The sequence below is a fragment of the Numida meleagris genome, chromosome 2 (genome assembly GCF_002078875.1).
Source record: "Numida meleagris isolate 19003 breed g44 Domestic line chromosome 2, NumMel1.0, whole genome shotgun sequence".
NCBI classification, from domain to species: domain Eukaryota; kingdom Metazoa; phylum Chordata; class Aves; order Galliformes; family Numididae; genus Numida; species Numida meleagris.
Genome location: NC_034410.1, coordinates 114,516,864 through 114,543,571, shown reverse-complemented (window position 1 = coordinate 114,543,571; position 26,708 = coordinate 114,516,864). Strand labels below are relative to the sequence as shown.

The following is a 26,708-nucleotide window of genomic DNA, read 5'->3' as shown; positions in this document are numbered from 1 at the left end:
ATGAGAGAAAAAAATAAGAAAACAAACCCTTTTGGCTGTTACCTACCTCAATGTCTAAACAAATATTCCTTCCATAAAACAACAATTTCTAAGCAAGGAGCTTCTGGAAAAACTACTGTCCAGTGATTACTTAGCCAAACAACCACATTTTCTTATCTTCGATAAAACAATTTTGAAGTCCCTTTCTAACTGATACAGATATGGTAAAAGCCCAGTCTGAAGTATAGGTCTACTGAAACAAAACAAACAAAAAACTATGTGTAAGCTGCTTTCATATGAATACATTTATATAAGCCCGGCTAGATGCTGTAGTTTTGCTCAGCCAAATTCCAAAAGCTTCCATCTGACAGAGCCAAATACAAAATATGCCATGGATTACATTCACTCATCCTTGTTATTTTGTTTTCTGCAATGTGCCTATGAGTGCATTATCCCACTCTAGTCTCTATATAGACGTGCCCAGACAACTAAATTCTCTTTTCACACAATGCCCATTTTCTGCAAGGTATGGCCACTGAAAAGTCAATGCAGTCAACACAGAAGAGAGACATCTGAGGAAAACACCATGACTACAAAAGTTTTGGAATATCTAAACACTGGTGTTTTTCTTTTATGTACATAAAAATATATGTTTTATGGATCTGTCTACTGCTGTGCCATAGTCGTGTAACGTAGACAGTGGACTCTGGTCACTTGACAGGTGTTAGCTACTGCAGGTGTGCTTATCAATATGAAGCCTATAAGCTAGGAAAAAGGATTATTCCACAGCCCACAATACAAGGTACCCACATTAGTTTATTTCAGTAAGAACTATTTGGCCCCTTCTGAAATTTATTTCTGCTACTGTAGTCATTTTCTCTCTTCCCCTTCTCCCTATGTAATTTCTAATAATGAATTTTAAAAGGTTGTTGCTGCTAGTTAGACTTGCAACAACCAGCAGCGTCAATCTTGCTAAAAGCTGCCAGTTACCTACTTGATAGAGGAAGAACACCTAAAAATTTGTCTCTTTTTCAGTAATGAGGCTTTTTCCAGACACTGCACTACACCAGCCTATGAATAAGTAAAAAACGAATGCTGTCTCTGTCCTTGTTATGCTGATTTCTTCTCTAGACATTTCAGGGACTAAAGTAGTACTTTCATACTCTGCTTAACAGAAGTGTAATTTACATTACATAGTCATGCTTTGCCTCACTTTATTACCTTGCTTTCACTTTTGAATCTTGTTAATTAGTGCACCACAGTTTCAGTGACCTAATTTATTTTCTTCTTTCTACTACATAAGCAATGACAGTGAAAACAGTAAATGAGGATCAGAGACAGCTCTACTGAGAACACTGAGGCATTTACTTGGCACATTATTTCAAAAGCTTTAATAAATTTGATTGAAGTATTCTGTTCTCAGTCAAGTTTTTATATATATTTTTAAACTGTAAACCTTAGAATCTTAACTGATTTTCAATTTATAGTCCTCCATAAATAAATGAAGAGACTGATAGTGACATCAGTGTGCACAGAAGCACATGTAGGTATTTAAATCTACACTAAATTAACCTAGAGGGCTGTTTTATGGTGCAGTCCAGTATCATCCACATATCATTCCTATCAGCATTTACCCACTTAACAAACTCATACCTCCTTTATGTAGAAAACAGAAGGAGAGGAAGGCTAGAGGACAGCTAAATCTCATCCTCAGATTGACTCGAGATGTGGTTGCAATATGTACCCCCTATCAGGGAGCACAGCAATGTTTGTGTATCCATTTATGTAAGCGTAGCTTTAAAAACACTGTATTCTTAACTGCCAAATGGATTTTGAGGGAACTTCCACAGTGACAAAGACTTTTGGGTGAGCACAAATTTGTTTTGATGACCTAGTTATTTCCTCTACTTTATTAATTTTAACCTATGTTCATTGCATTAATACTCCACATAAGAAGAAAGTACACCCTAGACACAGCACGGAAAAAAACGTCTGAATGACCTTGAGAGTCAAAATCCAGTATGATTTATCTAATAAATCATGTTTACTCCTGGCTGATTCTGGATCTCTGATACATAGGTGACTTCCCATTCTTAATGTTTACGTTGACTGAAAAAAAAGTTTGAAACTCCAGTCAAATCTCACAATTGTATAGCAGGCATCACATCATCTGTGAGAGCTCTGCAACAAGAAGCTCAAGTAAAGCACCAATCCATGGAATACTACGATTATGTGAAAATCTTATCTTCTATTTAAAAAGAAAGTATTTTTGGTCTTTGTAGTAATTAAGTTTAGTTGTAGTAATTAATTTTATGCCTCTCATGACATCTAAGTAATGTGAATTTTATAAAGGACTCCAGTGCAGAGCATGGACCTAACACATGCACCTGATCCAAAACCCGGATCTGAGTGCGGTTTGAAAAAAATATTCAGTACTGCTGCAAGCTAGATAAGGAAGCTGTAGTATCAGCACGTACTTCTGGGAAGGGAATTACAATGAACTCGGCTATGTTTCATGCATGTACCTGCCCTGCTGTAGAGGGAAAGAGAGTTTAACAACATGAATTTAGACTGTTCCACTTCATAGAGTGGTCCTACCCATGCCCAACTTCATACAGGTGTAACGTTTACATCCATTAGAAGGACAAAGTCCTTTACATCCTTTAAAGGACAAAACAAGAAAGAGTACTAATGTTCACTTACGCTCATGGAAACAAACACTACAGATTTTCATTTCCTTTGAACATGGCTGTACAAAGGAAGTATGTTAAGAGTTTAAATATTTTAAATATTTTTATTTTTTAAATATATAATATATATTAAATATATATAATTCTTTAATTCTTCAAATATTTCTTTTATTTCAAGAGCATTCACTTTGCCTGTCCTCATCAGATGTAAAGTCAAATGCAATACTGTCAAATTATAGTAAAGATCAGGCAGTGTATGCATTTAACTGTATTTAGTATAACATATAGTTTTATGCTAAAACATTACCTATTTTAAATCATAAACAATAAAGTATTTGGTAATGAAAGGAAAATCAACTGTTCACACAAATTGCAACATAAGGAAATTCAGTAATGATGTTCTCCATCTCAATTTTCACACTAAATTATTACATTCCAGAACATAAATGTTTTTTGAACAATAATCAATTGTCTTGGAAAAAAATATAGATTTTCACACAGAAATTTATCTTATACATGGAGAAAAGTACATGATAATAGGCTCTAGCTCAAAATGTCCTTCCCCTACCCCAAAGCAGCTTTTACTAGTTCCGTTGATTTTTTTAAATTATTTTTTTAAACAAAAGCTAAATGAATATCAGTTCTTCACAAGTACTCGTAAAGGAATGGGTTGTAATGGAAGGGCTTGGCTAGTCGTATTTCTCAGCATTTCTAAGCACAGTTAAGGTAATGGCAGGACAGGAGGCTTATACAGATACAGCAAAACTGAGATCCAGCAAGACTACGATCCAGCAAGACCAAGGCCTAAATGATAAATAAAAGCCATGGTTTTGAATTGGCAGCTCCACATGCCTAGGTATTTCATAGGCACTTTTGTTAAAAAAAAAAAAAAAAAAAAAAAAAAAAGGGATTGTGCCCTCATCTTACCAAGAGAAAGTAATACATTTTAAAGATTGTCTATTATTTCAAGTCAATCCTGTGTCTTACATTACATTCAAGAAACATTTAGATATAGTGCTGAGAGACATGGTTTAGTGGGGTTATTGGTGGTAGGTGGATGGTTGGACTGGATGATCTCGTAGGTCTTTTCCAACCTAGCTGATTCTATGATTCCCTTAGATCTTATCTCTATGATAGCAATACTTTTTGTCATTAGTCTTGGCACTGTAAGTGCAGTGCTGTTCAGGGGTAAGAATAGGAAAGGGAAAGGTGTTCTGTTTCCTTTTGAACATTTATAAATTAGCAGGATTACTGCTTCAGCATAGAGTTCATTACAGCTAAAATAAAAATTCATGTTAATGATGTAATACATCAAAATGGCAATAAAAGAGAGAGCATTGTATGGCGCATTCTGTAAGAAAGTGAAGACTGACCTTTATGGCTTGTACCTTCCTGATCAGAGTAAAAAAGTTCCTAAATATTTCCTCAAATTATAATATCTAATAGTACAAAACCTACCCAGTGATATAACTTCATGAATAAAAGATATTCAAAACAAAATGGTTCTAAAAGTACACCATTAAAGTAACCCAACAGACTACATTAAGCAAAGATGGTACCAAGATCAAAAGCCTCACAGCCTCATTAAGAGTGCCTTAAATCTCAGTGGCATAACTGACAGCCTGACCTGGATCAAGCTCTTAATGTGTCAAGAAGTACAGTACTTACCCATATCGTTTTTTATACCCAAACCTCTAAACCTGACAGGAAGATGTAGCTCATATTGCCTAAATTTATCACAGTCATCTGCCTGTTTGTACTTTTCGTTAGGCATACAGTAAATCTTACCTTATCAAGTTCATCAGAAATAGCAATGCCTGAAAAAAAAAAAAAAAACAGATTTAAAAAAAGAAAAAATTAGAAACTTTCTTTCTAGAAATGTATTTTACTATAGTAAATAAAAGTAAGGCTTACTCTGAAAAGTTTCCATATTATTCTCTGAGCACATCTGTACCATACAGCGTATCATATTTTGTTCCACTTGTGAAATTGTCCAGAAACAAGTATACTCTTAACTTTCCCAAGCTGCAATATTATCAACATGAGTTTTAAAAGCATTATGGATAGATACAGTAGATGCGCTAGCAAAGTGACAATGAGCTTAAGTACACTTCTTCTACTTGTTTTCTAAAATTAAAATATCAGCTTAATAATTATGTACGGGCACATTCTCACACAAATCTCTCCTTGACCAACATGCACAGTATCATAGCGCAATTACAGGGGAAAATGAGTATGATGTCCCTCTCTTTTTCCATGGTTCAATGTAAAAGTATTTTTATGAAAAACAAAGAAACCTAAAGAGAGTAAAATCTCATTGTAAAATTTCACAGTGCAATGCAAAACAGTTTTTTCAATTCCTCTAAATAACTTGTTTGTTTTTGTCCTTTCTGCCAGTGCCTGAATACTTAGAAGTTATTTACTAATTCATGTAGTGTAGTCAAAACATCTTCTACGGATTACAACTAGTGATATAGCAAAATACATAATTTCAGCTGAACAGAGAACTGTTCTTTCTAAAATCACACTAAAAATTGCAGCAGTAAAAGTCTTTTTCTGTAATGTTTTCATTTCTCACTATTTGGTATACCTAAATTACATTAATTCTTTTTTTTTTTTAATATCGTACATTTAAACATTAACTCTGTGTGGCTAATTCTTAATTTAGATTACTTCCTCATGAATATTTAAATTTTTAAATAAAGTGCTTAGAGAATTTCAGTTAGAATTTTAAGACTTAATCAATCCATAAGAAATATGCAAGGAGTTATCAATATTTTCAGTCATTCAACAGCAACAAAGTAGATTATATTGAACAAGATCTATTTGTCTAACACTTCCACTCCTCACAGTTATTAATCTGTTTTAATAACTTAAGACTTTTATTCAGGCCAGATACTACACTAAGGTTCATGCAGTATAATCAGCAGGTTGCACCAGTGCGGAAGAGGACCTTAATGTGTTATGAAATCTCATTTCTTCAATCCCCAAAGTTGCATGAGCATTTACTAGAGAGCAGATAAATGCTCTCTTGGAAGCAGTAAAAAAATGCAAATCAGTGTTCTCTTTATATCAGTCTTGAAACCCTGATTTCCAAAAAACAGCTCTCCATCACATTTGGTTTATTTTGCACAACCAAGGTCAAACTACTTTACAGCCACAGACATTCTCTTCAAACAGACAAACAATCTTGCCTCAGCAAGTTCCTATAATTTTATGAACGTTCATTTTGTTTTGATACAGGTTTATTTCCTCAGATTAGAGGGTGGTCCCCTTTCCATGTACTTTCTCAGAGGATGCTCTGTGAAAAGCAGAATTCTGTGTTGAAACCTGACAGCAAATCCAGGAGTCAGAAAATAAGCAGATTGTTACAGAACACAGAATGACTGTTAGAATTTGAAGTATGAATAAAAAAGAACAATTTTTCACTGTGTCGGCTCATTGATTAAGAACTTTTTTTTTCCAAGTACGGCAAAGGAAACTACAAAAGGTAAACCTGTCATTTGCAAGACTCCATTCCAAAAAATGCCAAATGTTTTCACTATTCTACTGCTTATGCTGGTAATCAAAGATCGGCAAATGGGAAAAATCATGTGTACAACAATGTGCTCCACCCAAAAAGGTCTACCAACTCATCTGATGGTCACATTCAGACACAGAGAACTGAAAAAAAATCAAGAGTTTGAAGTAGTGCTCTTACTGCAATGCTTTTTTAATAAAGTCCCATCATTTTCCCAAAATTTACTCTGAATGCAGAAGAGAGTTAAACCCAGTTATTCAACTTACCAGAATACCTCATGATTCCTTCCTGCCAAATTGCAAACAGTAGCTTGACGTCAAACTAACTATATTTCTTAGATAAGCAAGTAGACATATTGCAGTATCTGAGGACATCTTACCAAAACAAGATTTTTAAAGATTAGAAAACTTATCTTTGCAATCACAGAACCAAGCCTGAAAAATCTTCTCATCTCTCTCTCTAATGCGGAATAAAGAGGAAAAAAAAAAAGTGGATTCTAATAAAAAAATCCATAGATTGTTACAGTAATCTTGGTATAGTGATCCTACTGCAGGTGGGATTTACCGTACTGTCATTCATGAAGATCTTTATGTTACGGCTTAAGGCCCATTAACAACAGCCTGATAGTTCAAGCTGGCAGTGATGAAGTTGCTGAAAGAAGCCTGTGGGCTATCAAAAGGGACTTCAGAGTGACTGGGCTGTTAATGAATGGTGCAGGAGTGTAGGTAGTGTTTTCTTTTATCCCTTCAGTGGCAGAAAAGGATACTGAGAGGACGAGGAAAACCCATCTGATAAATACGTGGCTAAGAGGTTGTCAGAAGGTGAAACAATTTTTGGCTCAAAACTTGTTCAGCAGCACCCGTCTGAGACATAACCTGCTTGACAACCTGCTTTTGTGTTTAATAGTTATCACGATCACAGTAGTAAGAGAAACACATGCAGCTAGGCAACCAGGAGAAACCATTTTTGGCTCTTGCTCCTTTTGGGCATCCAAGCTGATTTATGGGGGTCATCTCAGAGGAGAGGACCACCATACAGTCAATGTGCATACCCAGCAGCCCACCATGCAACAACTGCGTAACCAACTCCCGATTACCCAATGGGAGGGGCATGTACAATGAACATGTTGTTGCCCCTGACAACTAAAGCAACTACTGTCATCGCCCCTAATGAACCAAACAGAAGTGCCCCCTGACAAACAAAATGACAGTATGAAGAGGATAAAAACCTGAAGAATTCCAAGGTAGAACGGGTACCACCTTCACCGAACTGCAGCCATGCAGGTAAACAAGATGTCACTGACAGACTTGCAGCCCCCTATGAACCAACAAGATGCCACTGGATCCCTAATGGTGACTATCCTCACTTTATAAACCATTCTCCAGGATTTCTCTCTTTCCTATCACTAAATTCCCCATCTTCCCCACATTCCTTAGCTGCTTAGATTTTGCAATAAACTGGTTGGACAGCATTTGGTCTTATTTGCTGCCTTTAATCTCACTCCAGTTATATATACATATATATCTCAAACCATCTCCTCCAATTAATGGAGAGAGACATGGTTTACTCAGTGCCTGTTCTGATGGCTTCTGGGGTCCACCTAGGCCACAGGTGGAAAGCCACCTCGGCCAAAAAGCTGGAAAAAAGTAGCACGGAAAGCTGTAGGCAATCCAGTAGGCTCCTGGAATGTACCAAGGATAACTTCCTGAGCCAGGTAATAGAAAGCACCATCAGAGGGATGCAATGCTGGACCTGTTGCTCACCAATGTGAGTGAACTGACTAGTGACATCAGGATCAGAGGCTGCCTGGGCTGTAGTGACCATGCAATGGTGGAATTCCCACTCCTGAGGAATATTGGACAGGCAAAGAGTAAAATCAGGAAGCTTAGTTTTAGGAAAGCTAACTTTCAAGTCTTCAGGGAGTTAGTCAACAAAACCCCCAGGGAATCTGTCCTCAAGGACAAGGAAGAGGAGCAGAGCTTACAGACCTTTGAGAAAGCTTTCCTTAAGGCACAAGAGTTCTCCATCCCCAGATGGAGGAAGTCTGGAAAGGAAATTCAGCACGGCTGAACAGAGCATGCTGGTCAAACTGGAGAGAAAGAAGAAAATGTACAGGCAGAGAAAGGAGAGACAGGTAGCATGGAATGCTGCTAAACTATGTAAGGGTGGGGTCAGGAAGACCAAAGCCCGACTGCAACTAGACTTAGCAGGGAGAGCAAAGAAGGATAAGAAAGGCTTCTATAGGTACATCAGTTGGAAAAGTGAAGTCCAGGAGGGTGTACCCTTCCTAGTGAGTAATATAGGCAGGCTGGTAACAACAGACAAGGAGAAGAACGTTTTTGCCTCAGTCTTCACTGCTCTACACACAGCCCTCAAGCAGATGGTTCAGAAGGTGGGAACTGGGAATGATGCTCTTCCCACTTTAAGCGAAGATCAGGTTTGCAACTGCCTGAGAAACCTGAACATCCACAAGTCTAGGGGTCCTGATGAGATGCATCCCAGAGTCCTGAGGGAATTTGGCAGAAGCCAACTGGTTGTTGGTGAGCAACTCTTGATTATATTCAAAATGTCATGGTGGTCAGGTGAAGTCCCTGGTGACCAAAAAAAGGCAACACAGCAGCCATTTTTAAGAAGGGTATGAAGTATAACACAGGGAACTACCAACCTGTCAGCCTCACCTCTGTGCTGGGGAAGATCATAGAGCAGAACCTCCTAGAAGCTTTGCTAAGGTACATGGAAGGTGAGGTGATATGGGATAACCAGCTTGGCTTCACCAAGGGCAGGTCCTGCCTGACCAACCTTGTTGCTCTTTATGATGGCGTAATTGTACCAGTGGACAAGGGAGGATGTCATCTATCTTGACTTCAGTTCAGCTAGGCCTTTGACACGGTCCCCCATAACATCCTTCTCTACAAACTGGAAAGATACAGATTAGATGGGTGGACTGTCTGATTGATGAGGAACTGGTTACGAGATAATACCCAGAGGGGTGGTCAGTGGCTAAATGTCTGGATGGAGATCAGTGACAAGCGGTGTCCCTCAGAGATCTTTAACATATTCATCAATTAAGTGACAGTGGGATCAAGTGCATCCTCAGCAAGTTTGCAGATGACACCAAGCTGTGCGGTGCAGTCAACACACCTGAGGGATGAGATGCCATCCAGAGAAATCTATACGGGCTCAAGAAGCGGGCCCAGGTGAACGTTATGAGGTTCAGCAAATCCAAGTGCAAAGTCTTCCACCTGGGTAGTGGTAACATCCACTATCAGTACAAGCTGAAGGATGTAAAAACAGAACACAGCCGTGCATAGTACCTGGGGGTACTGGCAAGCTGGACGTGAGCAAGCAATGTGCCCTTGCAGCCCAGAAAGCCAACTATATCCTGGGCTGCATCAAAACAAGCGTGGTCAAGCAGGTCAAGGGAGGTGATCCTGCCCCTTTGGGCAGGTGAGATCTCACCTGTAGTACTGCATCCACATGTGGAGTCCTCAGTAGAGGAGAGGTATGGGCTTGCTAGAACACGTCCAGAGGAGGGCCACAAAAATGATCCAAGGGATGGAACACCTCCTCTACAAGCACAGGCTGAAAGGGCTGGGGCTGTTCAGAGCTGGGGCTGGAGAAGAGAAGGCTCCAGGGAGACCTGAGAGCAGCCTGTCAGTATCTAAATGGTGGCTATGAAAAAGAAAGGGACAGACTCTTTAGCAGGATCTGTTGTTACAGGACAGGGGGAAATGCTTCCAAACTAAAGAAGGGAAGATTTAGACTGGATGTAAGGAAGATATTTTTTCAAATAAGGGTAGTGAGGCACTGGCACAGGCTGCCCAGAAGAGTGGTGGTGGATGCCTCATCTCTGCAGACAGCCTTTAAAGGTCCCTTCCAACTCAAATGATTCTGTGATTCTAACATTAACAGCCGTTCAGCAGCTACTGATAATGCAACTCCATCAGCAAATAACAGGATAAATTTTGCCATAAAAAGGTGCTCACTTCATCCCAAGACACTACTGCACTAAGTGTCTTCTACCAATTCTCTTTTTCAGCTGCCAAACAAAACTGCATTGCTGAAATTGAGAGGAGCAGGCACTGGCACCCTGTGTGCACTAGACAAAAAATCCTAAGACTGAGGTGTTTTTTTTGGGTGTAGGTGAGTAATACAGACTCTAGTTTTCATAAAGTGATTCTTCAAGTAAAAACTGGGATGACTGTAGAAAAGAATATTAGCTGATGAAACAGAATTAATCCCATTGCATATACTACTGCAACACTGAAAGAAAAACTTCTTAATTCCAGAGTCCTGGAAATGCAACTAGAGAAACTGATATTCATGATTACCATACAAGGGTAATTAGGATTTCCATTATTCTCTTAACTCTTAGCAAACTCATGGTTTTTTGGTACTGTAAGCTACATAGTTTTCAAGCAGAACAGTGAATACTTAAAAAAAATAATAATTCTTACAAAGTAATGGTAAAAACGTTGTTATTCCTGATTCCTATAACTGCTAATATCTCGTTTTTCAAATAAATCACTTTTCACTTGATTTTGTATATCTGACAGCAAATTATTGGTTATGCTCTCTGTACCTTGTTATAGTTATTGCTAATGTTTCTATGCGGCTTTGATACAACAGAAGAAAGTACTTTATATATTGTAAATAGGAAAACATTGTAAAGATCACAAAATATAGAGTCCAAAGGGACACTGTATTCCATGAAATTGCTTTAAATAGAGAACAGTTATGCTTCAGGTTTAGCCAAGACATCCACACTAAAAACTTCATACCTAGCATTTTAGTTCCTTCTTCAAACTGCTGCCTTCTTCTTATGACAACTTAATACTAATCATCAAAGCTCCAATACCAGAAAAGCTAGCATACCCAGTTTGTTCAAGCTTGAATCCAAAAGCTTTTATATTCCTAGATTACAAATTACTAGGGGCAACTACTTCTGACTTCTGTGAGTTTAAAGCATTTAAAGCAGGACCCTTCATGATACTGAATGTAGAGAAAGGAAGTTTTAGTGCTGCTTCATCATTTTATTCTGCCTCAAGCAACTGAGCAGCGGATAAGAAGGGGAATGTAGATAAAGTTCTCCTCCCTTTGCTGGAGAAAGATTTCTGATGTCATATGCAAATCCTTCAGAAATAAAGAAGTATACTTAAGTCTTTTTCTCAGAGCAGCTGTTTCTCACTGACAACACTTGCTATAGTTTTATGTCATAATATGACTGACAGCCACACAGTAGTCCTACGATTCTTTTTGGAAAAAAATAAAAAAGAAAGTACAGTGTTCTGACTAAAGGGATGAGAGCTTTTGCTTGCCACCATCAGCTAAGGTTCACAGGCAAGGTTTACAGCGGGAATTTAGCTAGCTCTCTAACTACCAATTTTATGTCTTTAAAAATCCTCCCTCTGGCAATTAATTAAGGTTGTTGAATTTTGATCAGGCTTCACAAGTACACAGCCCACTCAGCTGTCCAGTGAATTACACAGACAGATTCAGGGCACTTGTTTCTACTTCTGAATGTAATGACTCTCTGCACCATCAGGGTGCTGGAACAACAAAGTAATTGGTCTGAACACACTTTCACAGTCCTTCAGAAACGCTCCACAGCCACAACTACTGCCATTTCTGATCTGCAGCAAATCTAGAGTGGGGCCATTTGTGCTGGCACAGCCAGTCACAACTGAAACACTCATTCTGTCAATAGCTTAGTTTTTGAAGAAAACTGGAAGAACAAAGAACCTTCTAATCGCAAGAAAGTTCTGGCATGCTAGGATTAAATGCAATACATATACAAGCCAATGCAACATAACAACACAACCTTATACTTATTTTAATTAGTATTATCATGCCTGCGTTAAGCAGATTCCCCCAAAGCATATCATACTTTACCAGCCTTATATCTTATAGGGCTTTTATGTACCTAAAATATTAAACTGCTTGTCACGTGTTTTAAAACAAATAGCAGGGATTTTTTTTAATTGCCCATACATATACAAAACCTTTCCTTGTCCTTTATACAGTCATCTTAGATTCCTGTTGCCCACCATCCATCCCTATGGCAATTTCGCAACAGCAAAACAGTAAGAAATGAGAAATGGAAATGACCATCTAAGCATTATAGCACTTTCTTTGATGAAAAAGCCACCTCCGAAAATGTATCTACACCATGCTGTAACAAAATTAAATCTTGCTTTTCAGTCTGTAAGGGATATCTCCCACAGTAAAGACCTTCTGCTTGTGACATTCTGTTTAATTTTTAGTTTACCAGGAAATGAACTTTCTTTCAAAATAAAAAACAACACATTGCTAAAAATTCATTGAATTTTAAAAATGCCTCTCTCTTTCATATGCTGTTCTCACCAGAACAGTCTCATTTGCTGCTGCTCTCTTGCAACAAATACAATTAGTGCAGTACATAACACTTCTCCACTCTGTAGTACTATTCTTCTGCGGAAAGCAATTTTAAGACTTCAGTGCTCAAAATTCAACAACATAAAATTCATTTTCAGAACAGTACATCCTATATGAGTTCAGGTCTTGCTGAAATGGCAAGTCATGAATTACCCGCCTGCTGCATTATTCCCAAGGATTTTTACCCTAACTTAAAATCTTTCAGTATCTTCATATTCTATACATAACTGAATTATAGAACAGGTATTCTAATGAGAAAAAATAAGTGGTGAAACTTCAGAGACCTCTAACATTTTCACTTTTGTGCTCCTTAAATAACTGCAGGAAGAAATAACACAAAATAAAAATAAGATGATTTTTAAAAAAGATTTACATTTTTTCCAGATGCGCAGCATGCATCTTACCAGTCTAGTGCATTCCTAGTCAAAAGAAAAAAAAAGCTACTACTTAAATATATGCCATACTACCATTATTCAGCCCAATGGGAATTGCAAATAGGTTATGCATTTTCCTAAACATCCAGAAGATGGCCACAGAGATCCCAACAGCCAGTTTTCCTACATACCTATCAAAGCATTCTGGTTTTGACATATAGAATTTAGAATAAACTCTCTCCCCCCCCCCCAAAGCAACCCTGACTAATTTGACAAAATTCATTCTTAGGATTGGTCTAGGCTAGGGAACTTGTGGATGGCTGGACTGTCAAACTCCCAGTGTATCACAGGTTCTGTAACAAACACCAGGAGAGAAACAGCATTATTATTCTACCATTATTAATATTGCTGCTTTGAGTATGAAAACAGAAAAACCATATCATACATATATCAACTGCCCAGCAGTAAACTGCCCCATTGCATTCTCTCATCCACAGTAAATCAGGGGAAGCACGTTTCCCTACCGGTGGGCAAGACCACCTCAGATATACTTGCATTTCTCATAGCAAAACAGTATGCACAGGATGGTTGCCATACTAGTGTTGGCAAAATGGTAAATTACTAGCCCCTGTGCCTGCATGTGTCATGTAGTAAACATGAGGTAGATGGAGATTGCCTATTTCACACCAACCTTGGATTACGAAGGATAGAAGATGGCTGCTCTTGTTGAAGCTCACAAAATGTCTCCCCTGATTTCAAAAATACGTACACAGGAACCAAACCAGCTCAGTCATTTCTGTGCTGGAACACTGTAATAGATTTGTCATTGACTGGCATAATAAACATTCTTGTATTATTTATTTACAGTGAGTCATTTTACAGCTTTCAAAATTAGCCCTATTTTCTCCAGTAACAATTCAGTGCTTTTTGTTGCCAGTGATGCCATATATCCCCATATTATTAAACAACTATGTATAAAGTTTCTGTAGGGGAATCCATATTGAGTTAGGGTAATATTTCTCCCAACATCTATCCATTCAAGGAAAAGTAAAACAGTGTAATCTATAAGGCACCAGATGCCAGCAACGCAGCACACTTTACATCAGTGCAGTCACTATATCTAAGAAACATTGATTTGAACTCTCCTCCCAGTGGTGACTTAAAAAAAAAAAAAAAAGTAATAATTAATTAATTCCCAGAAAAAGAATTTGTGCTTTTGACTTGCAGTAATTTTATATACAAATTTTCTCAGTGGCTACAACGGTTTCAGGATTAGGTGAGCAATGAATTAGAGAATGACATGAAATGAAAGATAAAAAAATGCAAATAAAATACCAAATATTGAGTTCCAGACACTACATCAATCTCATCTCAGAAAAGAATAATCAGCACTGAATAATTTTTCACAACTCTCAGTTTTAAAGAAAGGTGTAAACAGCAGTAAGTTAGTTAAGGTGGGTAGCCCACAACAGTCACTAGCTAAGCATAGCAATGGGACAAGGGGGAATGGCTTTAAACGAAGAGAGGATATTTAGATCAGATATTAGGAGGAATTTTTTTACTCAGAGAGTGGTGAGGCACAGGCTGCCCAGAGAAGTTGTGGATGCCCCAATCCAGGAGTCATTTAAGACCAGGCTGGATGGAGCCCCGGGCAGCCTGATCTGGTGGGTGACAGCCCTGCCCATGGCAAGGGAGTTGGAACTCAGTGGTATTCAGGGTCCCGTCCAATCCAAGCCATTCTATGATTCATTATATCATAAAGCCATAGCCCAGCTTCCTACTACTCTCTGAATGCCATCTGCCTTTTTCTAAGGATTAGAAAGTATCACATATGAAACTGAAGTCACATAAGGCCCAGTTCTCCAATTGCATTAGGGAAATTTTTAGCAAGTCAAATACTGTTCCAGAAAAGGACACTATAACTCAAAAAGAGACTCTAGTTCTGAAACTTCGAGCATGCTGGATCAGAATGGCACATACCTTAATAACAGTAATTTAAAATTTAACATCTGTAGGAAAAAAATATAATTATAACAGAAATCACTACGATCTCCCTGCCACATAAGCCCTATTTTATAATTGAGCTGCAATAATTCTGTTCACATTCTTCCTGTTTCAATCTCAGAAGATATCATTATTTAGTATTGTCACTCATAAATCACACTAAAAGCAAATGGATTTTATAAGCAAAAGTAGTACTGGATAACAGCTGCAGTACTGAGATAAAATTATCTTCCTTAAAGGTTTGATTGAGCTTATCTAAAAATGTCGATCTCACAATAAATCACAAACATTGATCTCACACAAAAATAACACAATTTTAAAGTTCAGCCTGAACAGAAGGAAAAAAACCTCTACAGAATACTGATGACTAGTTTTGTGGTTCAACTAAAAGAACACATTTAAGACTACACGGACTGATCATGGATAAGTCATGCTAACAGAGTGAAGTGTACTTAGTGTGTATGACTAAAAAATATTAAAGTATTATGTCCTAAAACAATGCCACCTGAAAGAGGTGATTGATAAAAGTCTAGTTACACGTACTGCAAGTTGCATTCATAGTTCAATCAGCATCAGAAATATCCGTTTTCAATGGGAAAATTTAGAGGTCTTTAATAGATGTTAGCAGCATTCCATTCAAGTAAATTTTTCATAACCAATCTGAAAATCATTAATAAACTTCCTATAGTGTAGAAGCTAAGTAGTGAAAACCCATCTTAATATGTTTCAGAGACTGCTGAGTACGCTGAAGTAGTTCATGGTGTATATCATCTTCTCACATCCTACACACTCACAGGCTGATCCATAAACAGAGAATATATTTTAGTAGTTTGTTAACAAGATTCTGATCATTTTTTGAACTAGGTGTATCCTTATTGTTACGACTTTGACTCTTGTTGCTTACCTTCTTCTCCATAGAATCACATTTCTCCTTCCAAGGCTATTATATACATAAACAGCAACTAATTCTGATATTATGATAAGTATCAGCTGGAGGTACTCTGGATGGATTCAGAGCTCTTTCATTCTTGGAGATATTCAAAAGGCCTCTGGACATGCTCCTGGTAAACTGATGCTAAGCGTACCTGCTTGAGCAAAGGGGTGGATCAATGAAGTCCAAAGGTCTCTTCCAATCTCAACCAGTCTCCAATTCTATGACTCTTTATGGTACCCTTACAACAATATTTCCTAGTGGACTGCAGTTGGCTTTCTAATTTACTGATTGTTTATTAACTGATTGTTTCTCCTCTAAATTAAGACATAAAGAATACTTTTTTTCCTTTTGGTAATAGCTAGACATCATTATTTCTGAGGTTCCCTCAAACTGAATTAGATGGGTTCCCAAATAGCTCAGGTTACTGTTATCTTACTACCCTTTTACTGACCTTAGAATGTCTGTCAAATTCAGAGCAAGATAAATTTGTTTCTTCCCATCTAATCTGTAGTATACGCATGGATTCAGCAAGGATTCATACACTAATAAAACGTTAGTTAACTCTGATAAATGTCTATTTGTAACTGTGAAAACATACCTGTCTCAAAGTAGAATACAATAAGCATCATCAAATGCTGTTACTATGTGTGAACTGTCAAATACGTACACATTTTCATTATGTACTCTAGCCCTTAGTTGTTCATATAAAAGATGTAAAGGTGTTCACAAAGCAGTCAGACTTCATATGTACTTCAAAGCAAGCTCCTACTGATTTAATCCTTACTTTCTCCCACCTATAACACTCATCATTGACTTTTCCATCTTTGTTTATGTATCTTTCTAACCTTGGAAGACTAGGGATTAAGACAGGTCTATTTATGAGCAAGAGCCTCAGCTATGCAGGAGATTTTAACTATTTAAAAAGAAAACAGGCCGGAAATGTAAATAGAAGAGTACACACCTGAAACAGCATAAAATCTCTTATTTCTGATCTCCAGAGGAAGAAGGGTAATAGCAGTAAAGAGTGACCTCTCAATTAAAGAAAATGAAATATGCATAAGGGAAATGCAGTATATACCTGTACGCTGTTTCATTAACCAAAGTCTCTCCTAAATAATTAACTTGATAGTTCAAAATGCACCTCAGTAATACACAGGTCATTGGAGAAGCAAACAAAACCCAAGTTTTGCACATGGTTGATGCTGGGAGGAATAGGTTGGAAAGTGGAAGACTGGCACGGAAGAGGGGAGAGGCGATGAGGACAGAAGTCCAGCAAGAAAGATTGAAAATAAGTTCAAGTGACCTTGCAGCTAGGAATACACAAAGACTGTAGAGTAGTACTGTAGAAAAATACATATATTATAGCTACTGCTGTTTGTCCTCTGTGTGTTTCACAAGTATAACATCTGTGTATAGATAACGTAGGTGTTCAGTAGACTTGCAAGCACTCTATCAGATATACTTGAGCTCCCTGCCTTGGTACAGAGATTATCAAAACACAGTAAAGATCACAGCATGGTGGTAAATCTTTGATAAGCAGGCATAAACAGCAGGCCAAGTATCCTCTAGCATGAATTAAGGTTAGCAATGCCTGTGTCCCCACATGTGTGCCTCAAGCCCAGGTATTGCTTTGGAGATATCCTCAGTTGAGAAAGAACAAAAATAAATTTACTCTTTGCGTTTCAGCAAACGGGTTTGTGGCTGTTCCTGTTGTCTGCCTGTGCTGACTCACAGTTGACCACTGGAAGATGGCATATTTGAGTCACCAAGTTCCAATGCACTTAGACCATAATTACGGCAATACTATCTTCCAGTCTCTCAATACGCAACACATCTTTAACATTAGGGGTGAATTCACTTTTGTGATTTTTTGGATCTACTGGAACACAGAATTACTCACATATAGTCTTGATGGGGCTTGGGAGGATATACATCTTGTGTGAAATGTACAGGTTTCTCTCAAAGCTGAGATTTAGCAATAAATAAAGCAATAGAAACTAGAGTTTAATTCATAGCCTGTGTCAGCTGCATAGGAGGCAATGAAGTCTGTGGAGTCTTAGAATCCACTGCAAGATCCAAAGCATCTCTTTAAAACCTGAAATGAATTCCAGAACTTGATGGAAAAATCATTTAACCTCACATGTTCAACTTAATGTAGCACTTTTCCCTGTTAAAAGTATTGAAGAATTAAATGTGTTGTAAAAAACTATTGATAGTATGTTGTGATCCCTTTGCATACTCAACTAGTTATTTGTTGAGCCCACTCCGCTGCCTGTCACAAACTGTTTGGAAAAAGGCTAGTGTCAAATATAGCATTAGACTTATAGACTTTATGGACATGCCTGTATAATCAAAAGCATTGACTAGCATACCCAAAGCAAGTAGTAACACTGAAGAAAGTAGTTGTAGGAACTTGCCACGGCTTTTACAAAATTCACCATAAGGGATGACTATTTCTGCCCAGAACAGAATGAGTTTCACATCTTTAACTTTTAATGCTCTAGATTTGTCTCTTCATTGAATCTCTCTAAGATATTTGCTAAATGCAATTTCAATTCCCCTTCAGGGAATCGTAAGATCAGATTTATTTTTAAAATTATAAATCTTCTTTTCTGCCAGAATTTTCACATATTTCATTTTGAATTTTTATTTTATATCATCCTAATATGGAAGAAATCAGCACGGAACAGAGGTATTTCCTGAAGTGATGTGAAAATCACAGGAGTACAGAAATTGGAAACAGGACATAGGACATATAGTTTAGAATTAATCTGACACAAGTGTTTAAATGATACAACCAAAAAGGCTAAAGTGAAAAATGAATAACAACTATCAAAGAACAAAAATAAATTGACAATAAAAGGTACTACAAATACAATAGGAGAGGAGGACAAAGTAAAATGCAGAACTACTACATCAAAAAGAAGGGAAACAAAGAAATCTCAGTATTTAATACTTCCACTGCTTCAGTCCTTACAACAACAACAACAAAAGATTAATAGTCGCAGGTTCCTAATGGTAGTGATTCTAAGATGGGTGAATTACAAGCCAGATGAGGGAAAGCTGAAAGACATTTTGATAGTTTGGATATATTCAAGTTGGCAGAATCTTGTGAAGTTCATGCTAGAGTATCTACCAAACTAGCTAAAGAAACCTCAGAACTATTAGCAACTGTCTTTCAGAAATGGAGGACAGAAAAGGGCAAATATCACATCTTTCTTTAGAAAAGGAAAAGGGAAGACAAGAGGAATTACTAACCAGCCAGCCTACAGGTGACAGCAACAAAAATATTTGACAAAATTGTTAAATAAACAGGTTATGGACTTCTAATGGACAGGAAAGTTGATAAGAACCAGCTGACACGAATTAATCAAACAAGTCATGTCAAATCACTCTAATTGCTTTCTCAAGTTGGAAACTTGCCTTGTGGATAAGAGGAAGAAGTAGAAGTAAAATACTTGAGCTACTATAAGACTTTTTTGCTCTCCTAGATGATAGTCAAATCAAAGAATTACATTCTACGTGAAATCACTGCTAGGTAGATAAACATCTGGTGGGAAAAAATGCACTTACTGAGTAGCTTTCAAGGGCTGGTTGTCAGATTTGAAATGGAATCATGAAGAAGTCTGACAATATTTCCATTAATGATCTGGATGAAGAAATAGAAAGCACATTCATGAAAGTGAACGTTACATTAGGTTGCAAGTGAATTAAAGCACTCTGGGGAGTAAGACTAAAAGTCTGCATTACCCTGGCAAATCATCAGAAAACATCAAGTACTAGCAAGAATTAATGAAGAATTTATTTCACAAATATCATTTCACAAATATCATTTGTGAAATAACTACAAAAACCTGATTCCAACAGTATTGACCAGATATATTCACCTCCAGTCCAAGCACAGGACTCTGAAGAGCTGCAGCATTGGAAAAAACTCCTGTTAGAAAACTCTTTGGGAAAAAGAGGCACAGAATGCTGCAAACTATATAAGTTAGATATAAGAAAGCTGAAGTTCATTGGAACCTACACAACACTCAGAAGGAAAGACAAAAGATGCAGGACTGAGATTAGATTTATAGTATATTACTGAACTCTCATCTCTCATCACGTTGTATCTCCGGACAGTAAATAAATAACCCTCTCTGAAACTGGAAACAACTTGTTTCTGAATCTGCGTTATCTGTGTTAGTCTTGGTTACAAGGATAAAGACTTGAAATTGGCTGACACACCACAGTAATACTCTCAGGCAATGGTGGGGCTACAAATCAGAGACCCAGTCAGAAGGAATTTCAGCTCCTCAAGGAAAATAGACAGATAAACTAAATAATGAGAAATGTATTTGAAAAGAGTCCTGTAACAATACTACTCCAGTTAATACAAATAGGAAAAATTCTCAGACTATAATTCATGTGATCAGTCTAAAACATTAGGGAGAGAGGGAATTTGAGCAAACTAGTTTCAGGCTTTTGACCCATACTAGAAAAAAATCAAATCTCGAAATTATCCACAAAACAGATTTTCCATTTTTTGTTCAGCTCTGACATCATCATCTGCAATTTCTTCATTGAATCAAGAAGTGACAAGGATAAAATTTAATGAGAGGAGAAACCAGGAGAAATTCAAATGTCTCCCACATCATGGCTCCCAGATCATATCATACATAGTTTTCATGTACCTTAGCAGAGTACATTTCGCACTTCGATAATTGTTAGTAGTGCTTGCTTCCATCAACATACTTCAAACTAGCATCATATTTTAGAGCTATTCCTTCTATGAGCATGCTATTTGTAAACATTGCTTCTGTTTCACTGTCTCTTAAGAGATAATCCTTGAGGTTTTTTTTTTTTTTTTTATGAAATAATTGGTTACCAAGTCTCTGAGTATTTATTTGAGATGCTTTAAACTACCTGAATTGCTTTTAAAAATTGCAAGGAATTAATTAGGATCAAGGCCATGAAACACTGTTTTTCAATAACAGGTCTGATGTCCATCAGTGTGATTAAGGTTTCACTAATGGTTAACCTATCTAACCGTTAACCGCTAAAGGAGTAGCATCTCACTGCTGCATGTTCCTACCATTTTTCTTAAAACAGGTTCTTGTGTTTTATTTCTTTATGAGCTAACTCAGCTCACTAGGGTGGCAGAAATTAAAAGCAAAAAACAAACAAAAGAAACAGAAATGAGGTGAAAGGGAAGTAGTTTTGGGCAGTAGGAAAGCTGCTAAATTGCTTTAGACATTCTGCCAACCTCCTCAATCAGAATCTAGCTGCAAATGTGAGTGAACTTACTCTTAATTGGATAGAAGATCACCTTCTTGATATATACTTCCAGATTACAATTTAGGCTGCACGGTTACATTAAAAAGCTAAAATCAATCAACTTACTGCGAGAAAGATTCTCAAGGGCTTTTCCAAGTTTTTTGCTCTCTTGAAGAATATGATTTAGCTCATCAAAATCATGGTTCTCCGGTTTTGTCCTCCAATCCCACTTAGGATGCTCTATTGACCTTGGCACTAAATATACACAGATATATACACGAAGTTTAGATTTGGTAGTTCAGACTCCTACAGGAGAAAAAAATAGCCGTACAAAGTGTTTACAAGCTCAAGAAACTTGAGTGGAAATTGTTTAATTATCTTCTTATTTTAACAGCTGGAAATATTTTCCTTGGTCAATGTGAAATAAAAACAAAAACATCTATGAGGAAATACATACTCTGGATGACTATTATGACTGAATTAATTTCCAATCAGCAATAATTAATGCTAACAATTAAAAATAATAAAAATTCTGATACTTACAGAAAATAAACTTAGTCTTTGGGAAATTCAGTCCAAGACTCGCAGTTTTCTGTGTGTTACTTACTACCAAAACCTTTGACTAAATTTCAAAATAAGCTTTTCAGCTGCTGAGCTAACCTCACGTCCAAACGCAGAGATAAAGAAGAGTTCCTGAGGTATTTAGAACTCACAATACTCAGTGCTGCACCAATGAATGTGAACATTCTGAACAACTTTTAGAAATGAAAAAAAAAATGTCTCTGGATCTACTGTCTTCTAAACTAAAAGCAATTGTCGAGCTGTTTCCAAACACAGCATTGCCATGCTGAGAAGCACACACACTGCTGTGAAGATGATTATGTTTAGTTCACATTTGCAACAGAAAGAACCAGCTGCATTTATCAGTAGTTGATTACTATTCCCCTAAGAATACCTTCAAAAACAAAGCCTACAAAGATACATTCAATGCCTTCTGGTCAGCTTTGAAACATTAATTTTCAATTTTGATAGCTGTTAACTAATTTATGATTACAAACATCATTTTTATTAAACACTACAAAGAAAACTTGCAGACTCCTATAGACTGTGCAAAAAAACCAAAGGTATCTTATGATCATTCGCAATTTCAGAGTGCTTTTATAATGGTATGGGGAAATTTATCTCAGACTTTAAGCTCTGGTAGCTATTACAAAGCGTGTTAAATAACTGCTGCTATTGAAATTTGCCGTATTGCTAACTGCCCTCTGTATGCATAAAGAATGTGCTCCACTTTGGATCAACTCCACAAGGTAAAGTTGAGGTTAAGTCAATAGCCAGATAAGGAAATGGCACAATGTCCCCAAAATGTCACAATAAATAAATAAAATATTTAAAAAACCTGTTTCCATCTCCCATAGACATACACGAAATTATCTATAAACTGGACATCTATACAGAATCTGAAAATCCACAGTTTATTCTGATCTGTAACTCCCACTTAGGCACCTGGTTAAGTCTTAGGGATACTAATATATTAGACTGCAATTACAGACATTCTCAAAGACAGAAGACAAAGGGCACATTAAAAGGGACATACAGAGGGAAGACTAGGAGGAAAGAAACACAGGAAGTCTCAAGAAGGAGAAGGGAAGAGAGCGGAAAGTTGGAGTGACAAATGCCAGAGTCTCATTCTTCTTTGTGTTCAAAGAAGACAAGTCATGTATTTCTCAAAATGAACTCTGAGGACTGGAAGTAATGAGCTATGGTCATTTCTAGTGAACAGATTGAGGCCTTAATGTATTAGGCCTGTTAGATGGACAGCTTATCGTTTTTATTATTACTTTTCAAAGCCAATTCTTTACTTTATAAATTTTTGTTTTGGGGGGACCATGTTCATTAGAAGCCATGTAAATTTTTGTGAGATCAAAATTTTCATCCATTCCTAAATAACTTCAACTAGCACATTTTCAGTATTTCTCATTTTTTCTAATTTTACAGAAAATAAAACGCTCCTTCCAGTACTTTTTCTAAATTTTCTGTAGTTCTACTAACTCTAAATACAAATATCTAGTAAACTAGCAAATTCTACGAGTTCTCTCAATTTTTACTCCTTAGTTTCACATTGCACTGTATTCACTATGCACTTTAATTGCCTGCTTTTTCAATCTCCGTTTATTGTACCAATGATATATTCTACAGCATCACACACTAACCTTCTACCAGATTGACAGACTTTTCTTTCCATGTACAGCACTGCAATGAACTCACCACAGCACAGAAACCTCGCATTACCACCAAAATACAACAGAGAACAATTTCATATAGTAAAACCATGTACAAAGATATCCAAAGCTTAGAGCTCCCAGCCTGCAGGAAATTGCAACAGGTTGCAATATGATATCATGTCATTTTCAAATGAATCACATTTTTCAGAATACATAAGGACAGAATATTTTGAGAAATAATATAATTTCCAAATAAAATACATCACGAAGCCCACAACAGATGCTGAATGAAACAAACGCCAGTTCCACTCAACAGCTGTGAAGCTTCCAAGGATCAGCAGTCGTTTGGTATGTGTACCAACCTGCATCAAGAACATGAGAGTTTCAAGACTTTTGCCTTGGAAAGAGTGAATCAGTTCCTAGTTTGATCTGCTCTCTAGTTTCAAGGAAGTGTCCCACAGACACCAGAATCTTTGACCGTCTTGTATCTCTCTAGATAGATAGTGGGAAAGCAGTCAAAAGCCTGGCAGAAATTTGTTGTTTGTTGGTTAGCACAGTCTGTATATTAATGAACCATTTTGTATTTCAGTGAAAATGTATCCAAAACAGACACATTATGGAGCACTTCTGTTTCAGTAACTTACTTTATTAAGCCAAAACTGAGGAGGAAGAAATGCAGAATTAGAAATTTCTATTACTTCCAGAAGACTTTGTTCTTTTTACCTACTTACTCATCCAAGTAATAATTGGATACTAAAATTAAAAACTCCTTTGTTACATCATGTGACAAGCGTCTCTCCTTTCAAGGTTCATTTTCTGCTAACTTACAGACGCTTTGAAAATGTGAGCTTGTACCATCCCAAAAGCATGATCAACAAAACTAGCCTTTTCAAAGCAGATGGCTTTATGTGAAGCATGCAGAACCACATAAACACTAAATGACCCTTCCCTGAGATGTTTTGAAACACATCTTTTTCTCTGTGAAATTCATCATATATCACTTCACATGTATCTCATTTCACATTTAGTAAAATCCATTCATTACATTCCAACCTTCTTCCTTTATTATACTCACTCATTCCTCAAATTCATGTCATTAATTTTATACCGTTCATCACATTACCTGCCTCAACTCATTTGTGTTATTTGAGACGTTTATATACTTACTCTTGAGATTATTTGACTATGATAAAGATCTAAGGCATCTACTCATAGCAATTGTGTAGAAATATTTAGCTTTTCCCTTTCTCTTTCCCTTTTCCCATCTCATCTTAGGAGACCGGAAGGACATGCTTTCCTGTATTTCTGATTTTCTGGTGTTGCCCTCCACCCACTTCCCTCACACACACAACCCTCCTAGCAAATGCACATCATCAACAGATTCATTTCTAAATTTGTTAGGAATTCTGTCATATATCCGCTGACCATTGTTTTCATTGTAGTAGAAGATTAGTATTGTTTCAGTATAGTTTTTACCTAAATGCACTTGTCTTTTCAAAACATAATTTGCAGATGAAATTAGACTAGTTGCTCATTAAATCCTCAAAAGTTATGGGAAAGTTATACCTATCACAAGGCACCAGGCCACATATTCATGCACACAGCTGCTCATTGCAGGAGAAAAGTCCTTCCTAGACTAGGAGCTGCATTTCATGAATACATTGTATGCCATTCTTACATCCCAAAGTACAAAAATGCAGGTGTTATTGATCATAAAGTTACTCAGGTATTGAAATCTTGCAAGATCATTCAGATTACAGATCTTAATGTAATATCACAGCGAAACTCATTTACACAGTATCTGGATACTAGAAGGCTAAGTGAACTAAGGTCTGTAGTCATAGACAGCCATTTGGTGATTAGAAGTATACAACACCAAAAATGGGATACAGAAACCTGGAAAGAGAACAGTGAACTAAAGCAGAGCGAAAGAATGACCTGTGAACTGATTTAATACGGAGGTGGCAAAGACATCAACCTACTTTGCCTAACAATAGCTAACTGGACAGCTAATTGTTTCACAAACGAATTAGAAACTTAAAAGTTCATTATTCTTCAAATACTGGATGTGATTATCCAAACATTTCATTAAACAGGCACACATGCATACATAGAGGCCTCTTCCCTTAGCAGACAACAACCGAAGCTTAGGTACATCTTTGCAAACAAGTACTCAGATCACTAGGCACCACAGTTTCCCGTTTGTGTGTTTGTTTCAGGTATGACAGAGATCGTAAACAGCCAGAAGGAAGAACTGAAAGAACCTTTCTAGTAAAAAAAGGTGAAAGCTTAAGAAAGAGAGATCTATGCAAGAATAACATGAACTCTGAATTCAACATCAGTTTTGCTGAAATAAATAATATTTTCTAATTAACTAAACCTGTTCTCCTGATGTTTCTAGTGAACTGATGGTTCTTCTCAGCCCTTAATCAAGAGCACCCTCAGGAAGTTTGTTGATGACACCAAGCTGAGTGGTGCAAAAGGATCTGGAAAGGACTGGAAAAGTGAATTCACGTGAAATTAATGAGATTCAACAAGGCCAAATTCAAGACACTGAACTTGCAGGGCAATCTCATACACGTATACAGACTGGGAGAAGAACTCACTGAGAGCAGTTTTGCAGAGAAGGACCTGGGGGTCCTGCTGGAAAAGAAGCTTGACACGAGCCAGCAGTGTGCTCTTGCAGCCTGGAAGGACAACTGTATCCCGAGCTGCATCAAAAGAGGCAAGAGAGGTGATTGTGCTCCTCTACTCTGCTCTCATAAGGCCCCATCTGGAGTACTGAGTCCAGGCATGGGGCCCTAGCACAAGAAAGATGTGGTGCTTCTGGAGCGGGTTCAGAGGAGGGCCATGAAGATGATTGGAGAGCTAGAGCACCTCTCCCATGAAAGAAAGCTGAGAGACCTGGGCTTGTTCAGTCTGGGGAAGAGAAGGCCCTAGGGAGACCTCATTGCAGCCCTCCAGTACAAAACGGGAGCTTATAAACAGGAGGGAGACCAACTTTTCACATGGGCAGATAGTGACAAGACAAGGGGGAACAGTTTTAAACTAAAATGGGGAGATTTCGATTATATATTAGAAGGAAATTTTTTACTCAGAGAATGGTGAGTCACTGGAACAGGATGCACAGAGAAGCTGTGGATACCCCATCCTTGGAGGTGTTCAAGGAGAGGTTGGATGGGGCCCTGGGCAGCCTGATCTAGAGGCTGGCAACCCCGTCCATGACAGGGTGCTGGAACTAGACAATCTTTAAGGTCCATTCCAATCCAAGTCATCATAGAATCATAGAATTTAAGCAAGTTAAAAGTT

The 26,708-nt window shown here is 37.4% G+C and overlaps 1 protein-coding gene across 2 annotated transcripts in view; it reads right to left on the bottom strand.

The window, feature by feature from the left end:
- Window positions 1–26,708, bottom strand: part of C2H8orf34 (chromosome 2 C8orf34 homolog) — a 165,863-nt gene that overhangs the window by 101,860 nt on the left and 37,295 nt on the right. The window contains exons 4-5 of one of the 2 annotated variants that reach the window (XM_021388264.1): window positions 21,301–21,429; window positions 4,458–4,486 (exon numbers count right to left, since the gene is read on the bottom strand). In XM_021388264.1, the coding sequence (XP_021243939.1) occupies window positions 4,458–4,486; window positions 21,301–21,429 (158 nt within the window). The remainder of the gene's footprint in view (window positions 1–4,457; window positions 4,487–21,300; window positions 21,430–26,708) is intronic. The other variant, XM_021388263.1, reaches the window with a different exon arrangement.